This window comes from Rhineura floridana, chromosome 6 (assembly GCF_030035675.1).
Source record: "Rhineura floridana isolate rRhiFlo1 chromosome 6, rRhiFlo1.hap2, whole genome shotgun sequence".
Taxonomy (NCBI): Eukaryota; Metazoa; Chordata; class Lepidosauria; order Squamata; family Rhineuridae; genus Rhineura; species Rhineura floridana.
In genome coordinates, this window is record NC_084485.1 from 115,167,565 (window position 1) to 115,186,166 (window position 18,602).

The 18,602-nt window shown below is 40.9% G+C and overlaps 1 protein-coding gene across 5 annotated transcripts in view; it reads left to right on the plus strand.

Moving 5' to 3' along the window:
* DNAI3 (dynein axonemal intermediate chain 3) overlaps window positions 1-16,036 on the plus strand; it is a 63,758-nt gene extending 47,722 nt beyond the window's left edge. For all 5 annotated transcript variants that reach the window (XM_061633520.1, XM_061633525.1, XM_061633521.1 and 2 more), the window contains 9 exons: window positions 542-689; window positions 2,886-2,973; window positions 4,111-4,241; window positions 6,514-6,577; window positions 7,641-7,771; window positions 9,784-9,988; window positions 10,986-11,077; window positions 11,974-12,096; window positions 15,560-16,036. In XM_061633520.1, the coding sequence (XP_061489504.1) occupies window positions 542-689; window positions 2,886-2,973; window positions 4,111-4,241; window positions 6,514-6,577; window positions 7,641-7,771; window positions 9,784-9,988; window positions 10,986-11,077; window positions 11,974-12,096; window positions 15,560-15,706 (1,129 nt within the window). In that variant the 3' untranslated portion in view covers window positions 15,707-16,036. The remainder of the gene's footprint in view (window positions 1-541; window positions 690-2,885; window positions 2,974-4,110; window positions 4,242-6,513; window positions 6,578-7,640; window positions 7,772-9,783; window positions 9,989-10,985; window positions 11,078-11,973; window positions 12,097-15,559) is intronic.
* Window positions 16,037-18,602: the final 2,566 nt, after the last annotated feature.

An 18,602-nucleotide genomic window follows, 5' to 3' on the forward strand; every position in this document is an offset into this window, starting at 1 on the left:
GCTCAAGATTAGAATTTGAGACGCACACATAGCCCCAAGACAACCAAAGCCTGCCTTTCATGTATAGCATACCATCGGGCTGGATAGACCTTCTGTTTTTACTGCCTGCCTGAAACTGCTGAAACAAGAGGATTATCCAGTACCTCACAGGCTGTATTTGGCTTGAAGAATGGATCACAAGTTGTTCAGGGCTTGATGAGAGTAAGAGTTGATTCCCCACACCCCTTACAGTAGATTTAGGATTTTTCCTTGTTTTCTTCTTTGAGGAATAAATGGCACAGTTCACATACACCATGACTGTGTTTTATGAAACATGTTTCTTACAGACATCCTATAGGCCCATCTTTATTCCCCAGGCTCTTTATTTGTAGCGTTTTTTAATTGATATGACCGTAGGACACCATGAGGGACGGATTATATTTTCCTGTTGCATCTTCTCATCTTATTAGGAATGTTTAGACACAGCCAAATCTATCTTGCTGAAGGGGGTTGTAGCAGGCTAGCCATAGAACCTAACTATTCTATCATTGTTCCTCCATAGCACAATTTATTTTTGGGATCTTCGAGCCCACAGGCCTACTATCCAGCCTTCGAATGAGAAAAAAAAGGAGGAAAAGATTGTTGCAGTTCCACCTGATGTGCCTGTTACCTTCAAACACCTGGATCTCTCCTGGAGGCCTCTCATTAAGGTATGGTACTGTGAATTTAGGAGAGCCATCAAGTGTATTGATGATGATGATGACATTACTACAGCATAATTCTTAGTTTTATTTTTAATATCGCCAATGTACCTTTCATTTCCTCAAGGCAGTGAGGCTTCTCTCTGAATTATCAGTATTTCAGAAAAGAATGAATTAAAATTGTGTGTATAAATTATTCCACTCAAAAGAACCAGGAACGGAGCTCAAAGCTGAGCCCCAGCTGTCACATGTGCTGGAGACCCTGCTTGCACCTAAGAAATTACTGCCATCAACTCCAACAGCAGTGCCTATTTTGGCACTTGTCTCCCTTATCCTGAGGTTTTGGCATTGAAATGCCAGCCTGTATTTTTTCGCCATTTAATCTGAATTTACTCATTCTGGGCAAAATTCAGTAAGTCAAAAAAGGAAAAAACCTGTTACCAATGACCTGTTTGCAATATGACCCTCCACCCACCCAAAAATCTTTGTTCATCTTCTTATCACTGCCACTTGAGAGATAACCTTTCCCTTCAGTCTGACACACAGTTATGTACAACTGCAGCTGTTTCATTAACAGAATAAAGATCTACTTGGCCATCTGTTTTATTATCCAAGATCAACACCACAAATAGTGTCACTGTACAGAAGGGATGGGGCCAGTAACATATGCCTCTTCTTTCTGCCACTCTGCTGAAAGACCTTGATCTCTCTTTGCTGACCATATAGTTTTCAGGTGTTCAGGTGTTCCTGAGATGAAGATATAGGAACAGCAATGCTGCTAAATGTATTAGCCACTGCTGCCATCTTTTGGAAATGAGACAACAAAAATAGGAGTATTGATGGTGATGTATTTCCAGAACTTTTTAGTATCTAAAGTATCCTACATAAACAACCTTGTGAGACAGATAATTATTCTTTCTATTGTTACCACCTTGGAACTGAAGCTGTTAGAGGGACAAGGGCTTCTCTTGGTATTAAACTGAAGCTGAGCATGGAGCCACTTGTCCTGTCCATCTTTTCCAACGGTGGCAAGAATGGGAAAGCAATGTGGGCTTCCTCTTACCTATGGATCGTATCCAGTGTTAGTCTTACTGAGAGCAGACCTATTGAAATCACACATTTAATTGGGTCTACTCTGAGTAAAATTTAGTTGGATACAACTTAGAACAATATTAGCCTATTTCATGCAGAATTAAAAGAATAAGTCACTGTGAAGCATACCACCACTAATCTTAGATAATCCAGTAGCATCTACTGGAGGAGCAGAGAGTTTTTGTCTTCACGTTATTTTAAAACATATCTTAACAAGTAAGTAATTAAGAATAAATCAAATATGGGCACTAAAACAACAGCAGCAGCAATAGTCAAGTGAATATTATGGACATGATCTATCCAAAGGCAAGCACCTTTAATTTTAGTGGGAGATTTAATTAAGCACATGCACATGCTTCCAGCTGAAATGCACAAGGTTTAAAAGCATACAGCTTCAGCTCGATTCAGCTTCAGCTGCATGGCATCCTCTATTTGCAATCCAAATAATGGTCACATTGGTATGTAATGCCAAGCTATGGCTCATAGCACCATGTGGCAGAGCCAGGACAAACCCAAACAAAGCATTGATCTTGCATCTTCTTCCTCTGTCTTCCTCCACATGTGGCTGCAAGCAGGACTTTGGCAAAGTTAGCTTCACTTTTACTGATTCCCAAAATTAGGGGTTACTGATACCAGGGATCCTTGTTTAAAACAAAGCCTTGATTATGTTTGTAACATTAACACAGGATTCAGTAAAAGTGAAACTAAACTCTGCTGAAATCCTCCTCTCAGCCATGTAAGCAGAGGAGAGGGGAAGGTGAACCAGACACTTCGCTCAAGCTCAATCAGGTTTGTTCATATAGCACCAAACCATGCAAATGCAGCCAACATATTTTTAGGAGGTCTGAGTCACACAGACTCCACCAACTGGTGCTGTCCAGACATTTTGGTCTATAACTTTCACAGCCCCACAGGACTGATGGGAGCTGTAGTCCGAATCATCTGGAGGCACCAGGTTGGTGAAGGCTGGTGTAGCATAAATAACACTTCTGGCCTCATGTTTCAATACCATGAAATGTGTAAACTGCCTGTCTGGTCACACCTGAAAGTGATGTCACCACATAGTCCAAGTTTTTCATGAATTATATGGCCAAATGTTCTTTGTTTAAACAGGTAAACCTGCCCAAGACAGATACAGGTGCAGAGTACAGTCCAACAAAACTTAGCTTCAGAGAAGAGCATTATCATACCAAAATTCAAGGTAATAATATTTTTTACATAATATAAGATGGCACCTCCCCTTCCTGGTATGACACAGTCCACACTGTTCAGTGCTACCTCCAATCCTCTGGAGATGGGGGTTGGGGGTGTACAGTGGGTTGCCTGGGGACAGGCATTCTACTTGCATACCCCTGGATACAACCTTAAATCTATATAAATGTGTGTGCTCACTCATTAAGCCTACTCTCAGAGGGGAGAGAGCACATTCATTAAATGCCCTACAAGCTTCCTGTGGGGCACATCTACACACTATAACCCAAACTGGTGTAATTGCCATGGACTTCTTTCATGTGAAATGCTGGAAAAGATAATAATTGAAAGAGCTAGGAGTTTCTAATAGAGAATTGTCAGCAGGCTCACTATGCTCCTTGTATCTAATTAGTAAATTGCAGGACAATTAAAATTCTGGAATGAGGATTTTCCATAGGTTGCCATGAGGCTTTCACCTCTCCCGGCCCCATGTAAGCTTAAAGATAGTGGATGAAAGTCATTCATTAATGAGAACAATTGCTGTACTTGGGAGACTTTGGATGCAAAATACATGCTAAATGGTAGTAGAGTGAGTAGCAGGAATGTGGACGCTTCCTGTTTGCACAGCACAGGACAAAATGGAAAGTTGATTAGCCAAAAAACAGAGGAGGGGAGACCCCATATATAACTAACAAAAATATGAAGTTGCAGGAACTCAGGTGACAATGAAATGATATAAAATATTATTATTTGAGCATAAACAAGTTTGTAAAGCTATGCAAATATATATGTGCAGAATACAAATTGATCCAATTTAATTTTGAAAAAGCATGAAACGAGATATAATCCTGGAGATCTCATCAATTATTATCTGAATTATTTGGAGAAGTTATTTGTTTCTTATATATTATGTATTCTACACTTATGTACTCACACATCTGTACATGTATAGTTGCTTAAGTTCAAATTGTCACTGTTCAAAGTTCATGTTGTCACTGAATTTATTAAAGGCCAACACATACAATTAAAAAAGGTCTTTTCCCATCCCCACTTGTTAAACTACTTTAATGTTTAAGCAAAGATACTTAGTTTATATAGGTTCTGTGTGTACTATTTGTATAGTAATTGTATCCAAATCCTTTTAAAGACAAAACACAACCCCAAATCAAACCAGAGGCACCTATAGAAAAGCTGCCATATAGCCAGATACAGAGCACGTCAATGAAACCTCTTAAGCTGCTAGAAAATATCACCACCAACTTTTTTGTTGGGACTGAAGTAAGTGTACAATTTTTGAGTGTACAATTATATTTTACAACAGGAGCAATAAGAGATAGTAAATATATGTGAACTTATACTTGCAAATTGAGAAACTGTCAGTCTGATGTCTGAATGCTGCCACTGCATGTGTGAAATGTCATATCATGTCTCTTCTCTATGCCAGTAATGTTACTTGAGCATCTAAGGTGATCGGGGTTGTTTTGAGCTTATACAATGACACCAGGTTAGAGCATTCAAATCCCAAAATGTAGGTAAGCACAGAGAAAAGGCATAACAAATACAGACAATTTAGCAAAGACACCAAAAAGTAACAATAATTCTAACTTCTCTAATTGGGTCTGCAATGTTGGAAGTTTGTTGAGCTAGATGGACCTTTGAAAATTACTATAAATCGACATCCACTTACATCTGGATCATAACTATAATAGACAGAAGTCCCCCATGTCTCTCTGTCTCATATACACACACACACACACACACACACATGCAGAGATACACACACAGAGAGACACAGACACACACACAGAGGGAAGCATAACTTTTCAAAAAGGACACTTTTGTAAGCAGAATTTTGTTTTGGTAATCAGCCAGTAAGATCTGGGTCCTAGAGTCGCTTACAGATTTGGGAGCCTATGTAGATGTTAGTGTTAAAGTCAGCTCTTCAGGTGTTTTGCTAAAGGTAAATGAGGTAGGAAAATAATAAAATATCAGGACAGATATTTTTCTTTTAGCTGTCACTTGGATGGGCACTTAATCGGTGACTTCATCAGGACTGTGCTGTGTTGGAAAAGACAAGAGGTGTCAGATTGCCCCTTGGGGGCACTTTTTCTTTTTTCTGGGATCTGACAAATGTAGCATGTTGTCACAGCAAACTTGGGGTCAATTTATAAATTATAGATATTATATATCACGACGATACCAGCAGGAGTTTCTCCGTCACATGAACACTTGGACTCTAAATTATAAACTAACCAAACCTAACTGGGGCACCAGTTGCACAGTAGAAATCATAGTGCACATTCTTTATGTGAGCTTTCACATTTAAAGCCCTTCTGTTTTTCCACATCAGCATCCCATCCTCCAGGTTCAAAGGCCCTTCTAACAATAAAATTGCCTAGCAGAAACGTGTCTAAGCTAGGGCAGTCCCTATACTCTCATGATCGTAATACAAAGAATTAGTATGGAATAATATGTACACATTAACAAATGGATGTGTCAGCTCTTTCTCTCTCTCTCTCTGTCTCTCTCTCCTTCCCTTCAAAACCCACCTCTTCCACAAATCTTTTGGCCCTGTGCATGCTTAACTGAAAGTAAGCCTCATTGAGCTCAATGGATCAAACTTCCAAGTAAATATGCCTAGGATTGTGCTGTAAGTGAAGCTAAAGTTTAGGTAATGTCAGTTGCATTCATCCCTCACTACCCTTTTCTCTACCTCCCCACTGCAGTTAGACTCTGGATTTAATGGTCTTATGCAGGCTTCTATCTTTAGATGTATTCCTTCAAAATGTGGTAGGTGAGCCCTGTTGCATTTGGGGGCCTTCCAGCCTATTCTGCTGAGTGGGACCCTAGACTTCTGCCCCAAAAGCCTGCCCTGATGGCTGTATAGACCACTCCCCAGCCTATGTTTAGAGTAGACTGTAAGCATTTGGGGACTGGACCTCTTTGCTCATGTTGCTTTAGATGTGCTCATGTAAAGCACTATAAACAGTAAAATGATGCAAAAGTAAGGTTTAGAGAATTTGACTTTGCAAAAGCAGAATTAAAAAAGCCATCGGTTTAAAAAGTCTATGAGTTGTTGAGGATCTATATCCCAAGTGAAAAGACATTTGTAACTGGAGTGGGAAGGTAGAGTTTCATTCGGTCTACAAAACAAAGCTGATGGTTTTATGCCTTATTCTGAATTGGCAGTTCTGCTCAGTATCGCCTTTCCCCTATTTTGAAACAGAACAGAGGAATATATAAACACTTTCTTCGTCTAGCTTTGTCTCTCAGTCCATAACATAGTGTCTGTGCCAAACATTCATTGGCTAAACTTTTTAAAAAATCAGATCATAAAATATATTTTTAAAAGTGCCTTTTAAACCATTCATTCTTTTTCTGCAATGTTGTAGCTTACAGCCCAAGTGGATCTAAATATGGACATAATGCTGGAAAATACTTACATTTTGCAAGCACTTTTATACATTTCAAAAGAAATCAAAGCTCAGCTAAAAAACCTGTGACTGATATTTCACCTAATCTCCTGCTGTTCATTTTTATGGCATTATAGGATGGCGAAGTTCTTTATACAGACTGGAAGATGGAAAGAGATGGTGACTCAGGAAGACTGCTTAGTATGTTTTAATTTTATGTGCATGGACAGGAATTGCTGTGAGCCTTGGGTAGAGTTTTTTTTAATACCCAAAGAGAAACACAGTTCAGTAAAAACACAACAGGTTCTTGAACCAGTGTTAAATATTACTTGACTGAACTGAGCTTACAAAGATAGCAAGTATGGAGTTAGAGATGTGTGAGTGATGAAGAAAGGAAGAAAGAGAGATGAATAATGCCTGGAACACTATTAGCAATTAAACAGTGTTAAAATCCTTATGACCCCCACTGAAAGTTACGAAGAGCTGGTGAAAAATATGGGCAAATAGGGATTCAGTAGCATAAGCCTGGTTTGCACAACATGGTAAGACAAACTGTGGCTTACCAGGACTGTGTGAATGTGCAGGCTCCCAAACCAAAGCTCACAGGGAATTTGCTCCCTCTGTCTTTTTTACTCCCTTACTACATTGAGCTAAGCCAGGGTTTGGCTTAGCATGTTGTCCAAACCTGGGGTCATGGTTAAGCCCTCTCCTCCTCACCAACTAGAAGCTGTAGTCAAAGGTTATTACTCTAAATGCATGCTCAGTTGTATTCTGATTGTCCTGTGGGGCTCAGACTAGAACGGATTAGTAATGCATCTTTCAACAATTAGATATAGGTAAATATTAAAATGAACTAGAGGTATACTAGATTCAGTGGCATTCTGAGGGGGTAGCCAAGGGGGTCTGAGTCCTGGACCTTTTGTGCTGGCAGGACCCAGATTTTCTGCCTCTCCCCCCCTTTTAAATAACTTTTTAAAAAACTTTGCTAAATGTAGTGCTGGCAAGACCCCAGCCACCCACCACCTTAATTTGCTCACATTTATAAATCCATAATTTATGCAAATCTGATTACCTACGAGTTCCCCTGACTAGTCTGTTCTTTCCCTTTTCTGGGTGAGAGGGAAGGGCTTGTCTTCATCCTGAACCTCTCTAAAAGCCTTGGAGTAGGAACTTACCGACTAGTTGAATGTCTTGCAAGAACCAGATAAAATATGAAAGACAAATGTATGCACATACAAAACAGAGTACCTCTCTTTCTCATAAGGTCAGAAGCCATCCGACACATATACCATCCACGATGGACTTGTCCATACCGTACAGAGGTCTCCATTTTTCAAAGACATAATTCTCACAGTTGGAGGCTGGAATTTTGCAATATGGAAAGAAGGTGTCATGGTATGTTCCTCTGGAATTGGAAGTCCTAAGGAAAGAAGTCACAAATACATTCCAAATAAAGCACAAGATTATTCAAAGAGGTGTAAGGAACAGGTAGGAACATGTTTTCAGCTGCAAGAACAGCTCTTCATTAGGGGACCACTGATGTGTTTAACTATTTCTCTTCATATTCTTCAATAGAAGCTTCCTCCAGAAATTTATATGGCTCCTTTGAGTGAATATAATGGAAGATTTTTAAACAAGTCAGCATTCTCTGATCAAGACCTGTTATAGCTTGATACATTTTGGATATTTTTGCAGCAAAACCTTTTTTCTTGCACCTGTTTGAATCATGTTGTCTTCCTATGATACAAGGCATGCTAAAGGAAATAAGAGAGTTGATGCAATATATGGTACCTAAAGGGAGCATAAAGGGGGATAATCTGCTGCTGTTTAAATGATCTGAGTTTTTAAAAGAATTGTTTCCCTGCCACAGCTAATTTTTTTGTGAATAGTGTTTTACTGAGATTTCTAGTAATTGTAACAACAAACCAGTAAAACAACAAAGTACAATAAACATGTCACTCTGTATAAAATAGAGAAAGAATACATTCAGCAACAGAAGCTTTATAGCCATGGCTAAAAAAATTTAAATCGATCATGATGTTTAGGAGAAAGTTGAATAGCAATTTTGTCAACAATGTGACTTCTCCCTGAGCTAAACTGGTTAGCTTATTGTTCTCCCTCTACTGTCATAGGCAGTATGCACTGTTGCACTGAAGTCCTTGTGGGCTTTTCATAGGCATGGGATTGGCCATGGTTTGAACAGGAAGTTTGACTAGATCCGTCTTTGGCCTGATCCAGCAGTGCTTTTCTTATGCTTATTCTGGGAAAACTGGAGAAGGGGAACTAGAATGAGTTCTGCAAAGCTATCTCTAACTAACCTTTTAGAGGTCTTTGAGAGTGTCAGGTATGTGGATAGGGATGATCCAGTGCAAACTTGGCCTCTCAAAAAGCTTTTGATGCAGTCCCTCCTCAAAGACTCTTGAGTACACTTGGCAGTCAATGGGATGAGGGGACAGATCCTCATATGGACTAGTAAGTGGTTAAAGAAAAAGAGGGCTTCCAGATGATTTTGATTGTGGGATGGATGTTCCTCCTGCAAGCAAGTTTTTCATAGCCCACATGAGATTATTAGCATCAAAATGGCCAGGTCTAATTCCCCTCCCCCATTTAATCTGAATGTATCGTTTCTGTGGGAAATCGAAGAAGTAAAACAGCAACAACCTGGATTCCACTGTAAGTTTCTGTTAAATCTTCCTAAATTCTACAATGGAGGTAAGGTACTCAGATACTGCAAAATTCTAAAAATTACTCAGAGCAGAATTGTAACTGGTTGCTCAATGTAAGTTGTTTCAACATAATGATTAAAACGTAATTTTGTCAGTGTAATGATTAGAAGTCAATTGAGGGAGCAATCCAAATCCAAGATCCGCTGACATGAGGAGGGCTTGGAATAGGTGGATCTCAGGCTGAGCCCGCTGAAGTCCCCCATATCCCATTCAGCCAGAAATACACCAATATAAAGCCCTCCATCCCAGCTTAGCTGAGGCCAGGGTAAGTCTTGAAAAAAGGGCAAGGGTGACAGGGCAAGGGCGACGTACCCCTATTCCAAACTCCTTTCACCTCAGGCACCAGAGCTAGAAACCCAGCAGAAGTTACACTGGCAAAAAGGCTTGTTTTCCCTCTGCCAGGCTTGGCCAGCGCAGCCAGCAGTAGCCCTCTCCTGAAAGGAGTTTGGAATAGGTGTAACTTACTTTGGCTTAATTTAGGCCATCATAAAATATGCTGCCTTCCTCTTTTTTAGATTGCCCTATAAAGGTTTAATGTAAAAAAGTTTTCCTCCATTTTAGTGAGATGGGAAAATGGCAAGAGTTCTCAACAGACAGGAAGATGGGTGTTAAATTAAGAATTTTCTTTTGATATTTATTGATGCATCTATTTCACTTTTGGCTTTTGTGTTTTCAATGAAGAGTGGACCACTCCTTGAGTCAAGCTGTGCAGCAAAGAGATATACTGTTGGACACTGGTCCTTATCAAGACCAGGTGTTTTCTTCATTGGAAGAGAAGATGGGAATATTGATATTTGGGACCTATTGGAGAAAACACATGAAGCGTCTCAGACCCAAAATGTCTGTATTGCACTGATTACTTGCATCAAACCCTGGATTTACTCTTGTATGTCAGTGTACTGTATTCTTATTTTCTTTCTTTGAATGTAACTTTGCAATGAGTCCACCAGGTTGCAAGACAATGTAAAAAAAAGATCAAGGCAACTCAGATAAAAATATCAACGTGTGTGAAATGTATAGATAGTTATAAGATGGGAAGGGAAGGGAAAGTGGCAGCCAGCAGCCAAATTTAGCACAAAACTCAAGTCTCCTGGTCTAAGCATTGCTCTCTTTCTTCAACACCTAAAAGTGGTATAGATATTTCAAAATAGGTCTTGAGCTAACAACACATTACTCACAGATACATGCAACAGAGCCCTGACTGATGCCATAAAATAATAAATAAATGAAAGGCTGCTTCAGGAGCCATTCCAAGCAGGTGTTCTAGGACACATCCTTTCCTGAAACCCCATGGTGGGGAGTGGGGAAAAGAAGACGTGTGAGAGCAATTTAGAGTGGCAAAGTGGCAGGCATAGAAAGGGAGGAGCACTGCCCCTCCCCCATTTATTAGCCCTCAATTCCTCCCTCCTCAAGTGGATTTCTACTTTTTAAAAGAGGGCTCAGTTGCACAGATTTATATGGCATGTAAGTAGCTCTACGGTCACATGTTTACGAGTTAGCCCTCCTGATATTAGATATAACTCATTCAGACATAACCTTTTATTATAATATTTACTTACAATCTGTATGCACAATGAATATTTGCTCTTGCCTTGGTTGTCTAGTGCCTAACAGAACAAATAGGCTAATGGTATTTGGGATTCCAGTTTAATAAGTTTTGGGAAGGAGCAAAACAGGACACACAGAACGACAGCAATAGAGAAAATGCTACTCCATGGGTTTACCTGGTTTTTGTAACTGGCAGGTTTTTGGTACCACAAGACTGAGAAGAACATGCAAGAATGAGCCCCCAAATTTGTGGCCCATTTGCTGTCTGCCACAAATACCGAACCCAAAAATTCTGTTTTTACTATTCCTTCTGCATATTCTACCTTCTCTTACAGCAAAGCAACACTTCTTAGCAGTATCTGATGACTTTGGCACTCTGCATGTTTTAGAAGTTTCATGGACATTAAGCCACCCTTCCAGCAATGAGGTTCGTAACCTGTACCAGAAGCCGGGGAAATGGGGGAGGCATGAAGAGGGTTTTCCATAGGGTTGTAATAACAGAGTGACAGGTTGTAGTTGGTTTGGCCATCTGGTGGCATCCTGTTGTCTGGCAAATAACGGTGGATGCAGCATTGATTTAGACAAGGGACACCAGATAGGATTGCCACATATTAGTGCAAACACAGTTGTGCATTTGGGTAGCAACCATATCGGACAATCAGCAATTGCACAGACCATCTCTTGGGCAGTGAGGCTGAAATGAATGCAGGACCAAACTGGAATACAGGCAATTACACCAGTCACTTGTTTTAGTGGGAAGGAAGATCTGATTGCAGACCACATCCATACCATACATTTAAATCAGTATCATATAACTTTAAATAGTCATGGCTTCCCCAAAAGGATCCTGGGAACTGTCATTGTTATGGGTCCTGAAGGTTGTTAAGAGACCCCTATTCCTCTCTCAAAGCTACAATTCCCAGAGTTTCCTAGGAAGAGGGATTTGTTGTTAAACCACTCTGGAAACTGTAGCTGTATGAGGAGAATAGGGATCTCCTAACAACTCTCAGGAACCTTAACGAATGACAGTTTCCAGGATTCTTTGGGTGAAGCCACCACTGTTTAAAGTGGTATTATAACACTTAAGATGTATAGTGTGGATGTAGCCACAGTCTACCTCTTGAACAACTGATAGTGATGCTATCACTAAATTTGTGGCAGCTGGATTTGGGGAAGAACTACATTTAGCAAGAGATGTTTAGCTCAGACTGGGAGGTGTGCATGGTTCTCTCTCCCTCATCTGTCTCACAGTTGGAATGGGGCAACTGTGTTTTTGTTAATGGATATTTAAAATACCTGTCATAACTTAAAAATGAATATCAGCGTTCTAGTGTTCTTCATTACTTTGAGCGAGAAGTCAAACACCTGGAGTTTTCTGAGCAGCGGCGAGAATTCAGAGATCAAGAAAGAATGGCATTGGAGCAGGAAAAACTGATGAAGAAAACAGTAAGATCCTCTCAAATGACAAAAAAACCAGGACTGCTACAGTTTTGAAAAATGTGCCTATTGGTCAAATATACTTTTTAATTTCCATTCTTTTAATTTACAAACGTAGGGCAGCAAAGTTTAATCATTATATTTTATGGAAGGCTAGGTCTCCCCCTTTTTTCCTGTGCTTGCTATGCTTTCCTATCCAGATGTGTTCAGATGTTACACAATACCATGATTTGTGCTAACCACAGTTAAGAGCCCATACTATGGTTGGAGCATCTAGATCACCTTCTCCAACTTTGGGTCCCCAGATGTTGTTAGACTACAACTGCCATCACCCTTGACCATTGTCTATGCTTGCTGGGAATGATGGGGATTGTAGCCCAACAACATTTGGGGACTGCGGTTGAGGAAAGCTAATCTAAATGCACTAGATTTGTCTGCTTTCCCATTCAGCTGCTCAGGACTCAGCTTCATAAGCTCACACCCAGTTCCATGGTTCAGCCCATTCTTGAGGTGAAACAGTTGCCCTAACTGTGGTTTATCAATGGCATGTGAATTCAGGCATAACAGCAAACCATAGTTGGCTTGAACTGTGCTTTACAAGCCAGCTTCAGATAATAGTTAGCCATCCCCACAAAACATGGTTTCAGTACTAAAACAAACAATGGCTTTGCATTGTGTCTGAATCTTTTTTAAAATATTTCTATCCCGCCCTTCCACCCTATAACAGAGCGCTCAGGGTGGCTTACAATAAAATTGAGTCCGTACATAATAAAATTCTACACAATAAAAATCACAAAAACGTTAAAATAAATTAAAATACATAATATATATACATATATACACACATATACGCATATATGCATATATAGGGAGTGGTACTGAAGGGACTATTGAGGTAAAAAGTAGATACAAGGCATAAAATCAGTGTCAGGCTCTACCTTCAGTCCCTCCCAAAGGCTCTCCAGAACAAGATTGTTTTCAGAAGTCTCCAGAAAACCATCAGGGAGGGAGCAGAGCGGACTTCTTGGGGTAGGGTATTCGAAAGCTTGGGAGCCACTGCTGAAAAGGCTCTCTCCCATGTGCCTGTCAGCCTAACATATTTTATTTCAGGCACGCAGAGGAAACCAGAGGCAGGTGATCTTAAATCCCAGGCAGGTACATATAGGTGTAAGTGGTCCCTCAGGTACATTGGTCCAAGGCTATTTAGGACTTTAAAGGTCAGAACCAGCACTTTGAATTGGGCCCGGAAACACATTGGGAGCCAGTGGAGTCGATAAAGCACAGGGGTGATATGCTCCCTGCACCGTGCTCAAGTTAACATTCTGGCTGCTGCATTTTCAACCAACTGTAGTTTCTGAACCTTTTTCAAAGGCAGCCCCACATAGAGTGCATTACAGTAATCAAGCCTCGATGTCACCAATGCATGTGTCACTGTGGCCAAGTCAACTGCCTCCAGGAATGGACTCAGCTGGTAGACCAGTTTGAGTTGGCCAAAAGCACTCCTGGCTATCACAGCCACCTGATATTCCAGCAGCAGGGCAGGATCCAGGAAGACTCCCAAACTGCAGACCTGCTCCTTCAAAGGGAGTGCACCCCATCCAGAATAGGTTGCAACCCTATCCCTGGCACAGTTTTCCTCTTGACCAGCAACACTTCCCTCTTGTCTGGATTAAGTTTCAGTTTGTTAGCCCACATCCAGCCCTTCACAGCCTCCAGGCCCCGGTTTAGGATGAGCACTCCCTCCCTGCAGTCAGGTGGTAGGGAGAGATAGAGCTGAGTGTCATCAGCATATTGATGACATTGTACTCCAAGTCTCCAGATGACCTCTCCCAGCGGTTTCATATAAATGTTAAAGAGCATGGGAGGCAGAATTGAACCCTGTAGTACCTCATAGGCCAATGGCCAGGTGGACAAGCAGTAGTCTCCCAGCACCACTTTCTGGGTCCTGTCCATCAGGTAGGACTGGAGCCACCATAAAACAGTGCCTCCGAATCCCATCCCAGCTAGACGGTCCAGAAGAATACCATGGTCGATCGTATCGAAGGCAGCTGAGAGGTCCAGCAGCACCAACAGGGATGCACTCCCCCTGTCTGATGCCCGGCGTAGGTCATCAAGCAAGGTGACCAAGGCAGTCTCTGTCCCATGACCAGGCCTGAAGCCTGATTGAAAAGTGTCTAGATATTCCGATTCATCCAGGAAAACTTAGAGCTGAGCAGCCACTACTCTCTCAATCACTTTGCCCAGAAAAGGGAGATTAGAGACTGGGCAGAAGTTGTTAAGATCTGCAGGGTCTAATGAAGGCTTTTTTTAAACAAAGGTCTTATCACAGCCTCCTTCAACAATGTTGGCATAGAACTTTCCCTTAGGGAGGTGTTAATTAAATATGCCTACCAGTCAACCACTCCCCCTCTGGCAGATTTGATAAACCAGGATGGGCAAGGGTCAAGAGAACAAGTAGTGGCCCTTGATTCTCCTAGAATCCTGCCCACATCCTCAGGCTTTACAAGCTGAAATGTATCCATAGAAAAATGACCAGAGGAAGCCTCAGGGACATCTGGCACAACTGTAGTTAGTGAGGAGTCCAAGTCAGTCCGAATACTAGCAATTTTGTCTGCAAAGTGCCTCGCAAACATGTCACCATGAGCAACTGAGGGCTTAGAGTCTAATGTAGGGTCAGTGCATTCATCCAGGATTAAATCCTGAATTAAAGTGGTTTTATTAGTCACTGACCTTGCATTCATCAGCAGAACAGTAAGATCCAGGGAGTTCCCAGCATAGCTACCAGTGTCCCAAGGGTTGGAACGGGGGCCAGAAGGGATGCAAGCACGAAGATGTCTTGTATTCCTTCCCCTGTGATGGCCACTCTGCCTCTCACTGCTATTACTTCCCCTGCCCAGTATTACCTCAATGGCAGGCCCCCAGCTACTCCTACCCCGACACATATTGAAAGGAGCCTGACGCTGAAAAATTAAAAAAAAGTTAAACAAATGAATAAAACCCTCTTATGTCGTTACCAATAGCAAACCAAATCCCCACCTCCCCTCTCTCTCCTGCCCCCAGCAATTTATGTAACTACACTTGCAGAACACAGGGACTAAGGAAGAGGAAGGTGCCTCAGGCAGTGTTGCCACCTGGACTGGTTGTAAGAAGGCAGGCAGGTGGAGGCTGGCTGAGGCCAGCCTGAAGGTTAGTGAGGCAGTGCCCCATTTGACGTAATGGACCAGTCTTTACTGGTGCCATATCTGAGTTAGCAAACTCAGTGAAGGATAGCATGTACACTAGAGTATGCTTGAGTACTAAGCTGCTTTGGTGGTAAAGTGTTGTGGATGTTTTAGAAGCACAGTTCTCTTCCAGAATATGAACACTTAAGTAAAGAACGTACATAGGACATTGTGTTTCAAGACTTTGAGCATTAATTTTTTTTCTCTGACTTAAAAAATATGTTTATGATTTTTTTCCTCCTTCCTTGCAGAAAGTGGTTGGTGGCCAGCGGTCAAGAGAAATTATAGAAGAACAGACAAATCAAGATTATGTAGAGTTTTTGGACCTAGAGAAGACCGTTCTGACTAGACTGGGACTGCTGAAGGTACCAGATAGATTTGCCTCAAGAACTAACTAGCCATGTGACCAACCATTGTTCTATTCAGGAGAGCATAAATTATTGTGAACAACTTATTTTATAATGACTGTGATCCGAAGACAGAGGAGTGCTTGAGGAGACCCTCGTGTGAAACTGTGGTTTTGACATTTGCAATTCAAGCAGTCCCCACTGCCAGAGAGGCACACTGTTTTTCTGTTTATTTCACACCTTGTCTTTTTTGGCAGTAGGAATGTCCCGCCCCCGCCCGCCCCCAAAAAGGCTGTGTGTGCTGTTCTTCCATATCCCTGCATTATGCATAATAAATAAAGAATAAATATACATGTAGGAAACATTTTCACATATTGTTAAGGTGTGTATTCACAATAAAAATAATTGGTTTTGTACTGTGATTAATTATAGTCTATAGTTTATAGGCACATAATGCAAATATGAAAAAACCTATCTCTGTAATTAGGCATGCCCATTAAGTGCCCTTGCATATAGCATAATATGAAAACAGCAGCTGATCAAGGATACATCTCATGTAAACAGACATCTGGAGGTACAAACACACATCTAGCTTTTTTCCAGATCTACATATGCAGCCATTATCACATAACATCTTTATGGAATGTGGATCTCTATGTGTAAAATTGGCATGTTAGGAGCAGCCTGCAGTAATACTTCATTCTTCAAAGAGTCTAAGTCTGAGGGCACACTAGTCACTTCAAAAGCAGCCTGTGGTGGGAGGTGACGGGAATGCTGCCTTTTACTCTTAAAGAGCATAGAATAATAGAACAGTAGAGTTGGAAGGGGCCTATAAGGCCATCCAAGCAGAGAGATGTTATATCTGCTTTTAACGCTGTGGTGCTTAGCGCTAAGATTGGAGATAAAAGATGCCTCTGCCTGCTCTTTGGAGATCATATCTAAAGCGCAGACAGAGTACTTTATCTCCCGATCACATGGGGAGATAAAGCTGCTGGGGGGGGGCACTTCCTATAGTTTAGTGGGCTGGATCTGGCCTGTGGGCCACAGATTACCTACCCCTGCTTTAAGACAGGTGGCAGGCTTTTTTCAATGAAATAAGACAGGTAATAGCAAAGAGGCCACTCTAGAGGACCATGGACCATGTGAACTGAGATGAACATGTAGAAACAAATATACATAAGCTGGGGTCATAGGTAGCAAGATCAAAATTTGAAGCACTGAAGCCGAACATTTTTACTGAGTTCTGCAAACAAAGTCTAACTTTGTGATTTACAACAAGAGCTTGCCAAGAGGGAGGAAATTGCTCAAAAACATTTTCTGTCAAAAATAATTAACACATTTCTAGCCAGAAGATAACTTTCCATAGCTAATTTGGGATATAAATTTGACCACCTAGGATTACTTTAGACATAGTTTAATACCTGTATTTATTCACTGAACTGATTCCTGTACTGTCTAAGATATTTAGCTTCCTAAGAATTTAGGTAAGCGATGCAATTTAGTTTTCAGATTTTCATAAATGCATCTTGATTTAAATGAAAAGGCATATCCCATCCCAGGGCCCTTAGCTGTTATAGGGAAAACAAACTATGAAGCTAAATATAGATCCTTTCAAAACTGCAACCAGTTCTGGAAAACTAGTGCTCTGACTCCATGCTGTGTGTCCATTTTGTAATTTTCCCTCTCTTCTCCCATCTCTTAAGCTTCCAATTACAGATGTTTGTGGAAAATGTCAGTCTTTTGCTGATCTAGCTCATCTGTGGTCAGTGTGCCATCATTTTATTTATCAAATTATCAAATGGTTCAGTCTAATACATTCTCGACATATCAAAGTGAGGATACATAAACCATTCCACAATGAAAATCAGATTGCACTGGAGAGAGAGAGAGAGAGAGAGCACCTTTTACTTGGCACACAAAAAAGCCTTTTTTGGCTATTTGCATTGCAACAGGAGAGCTGTTCTTCTCAGGAAAAGTTTCCCACAGCTGCAGTATTTACCTGCATAAATGAACAGCAGCTCATTAATATTAATATCATTCTCTTATTGGTTGGGGTGACACTGTTCATAGTGCAGCATTCTACCTGTTCCTACATTTCCAGAGCTGGGTCAGATACCATGTAAGTGAGCAGAGCCCATTACACGGAAATGAAAGGTATCAGAGAAGGGCAGATTAAAGTCTATGAAGGGGAATTCTCACTTTATGTGACTTGCTGTGCCAGCATGCCAGCAGAGACTTCGATCAGACAAGTGTCCATATGGTCGGGGCAGAAATCAGAATGCAAAGAAAGAAAGAAAGAAAGAAAGAAAGAAAGAAAGAAAGAAAGAAAGAAAGAAAGAAAGACATATGGGGGCGCTTTCAAAGTGACTATTGTCGATCCACAATATTTGATGCTCCTGTCTGGCTTTGATCAGTGAGCCAACAATTATTGTAGTAGTTCAACCTCCATGATCGATGCTAACCTCCTTGATTACTGGAAGGTGATGATTAGAACTGAGCTGGGAGGAAAACATTTTTAAAACATTAATGCAAGGACTAAGAACATGCAGAAAGACTGCACCAATGAGGGTCTTTTAATCACCTACTCTTAGATCTTCTTTTACACGCACGCACGCACGCACGCGCGGGATGGGTGAGACATTCCATTCGGTTCACATTTCTCGCCAAATCTATCAAATTCACACTTTATCAAACAATATGAGAACCAAAACAAAAGCCATCCTTCACAATTCACACACTAGAATTTTGCAATGCAGTTTGCCAATGTTTACAAAACTGCAAATGTTAGGGGGAAGTGTCCATAAAAACAAATATAGGAGTAAAAATAACATACAAAAATGCATTATATTATGGCAATTGCTTGTAAAAATGTATACACAAGTCAAAACTTCCTACAAAACTGTGTTTATTAGGAGAAATCAGCACTAAAATGCTGGAGAATTTTCAT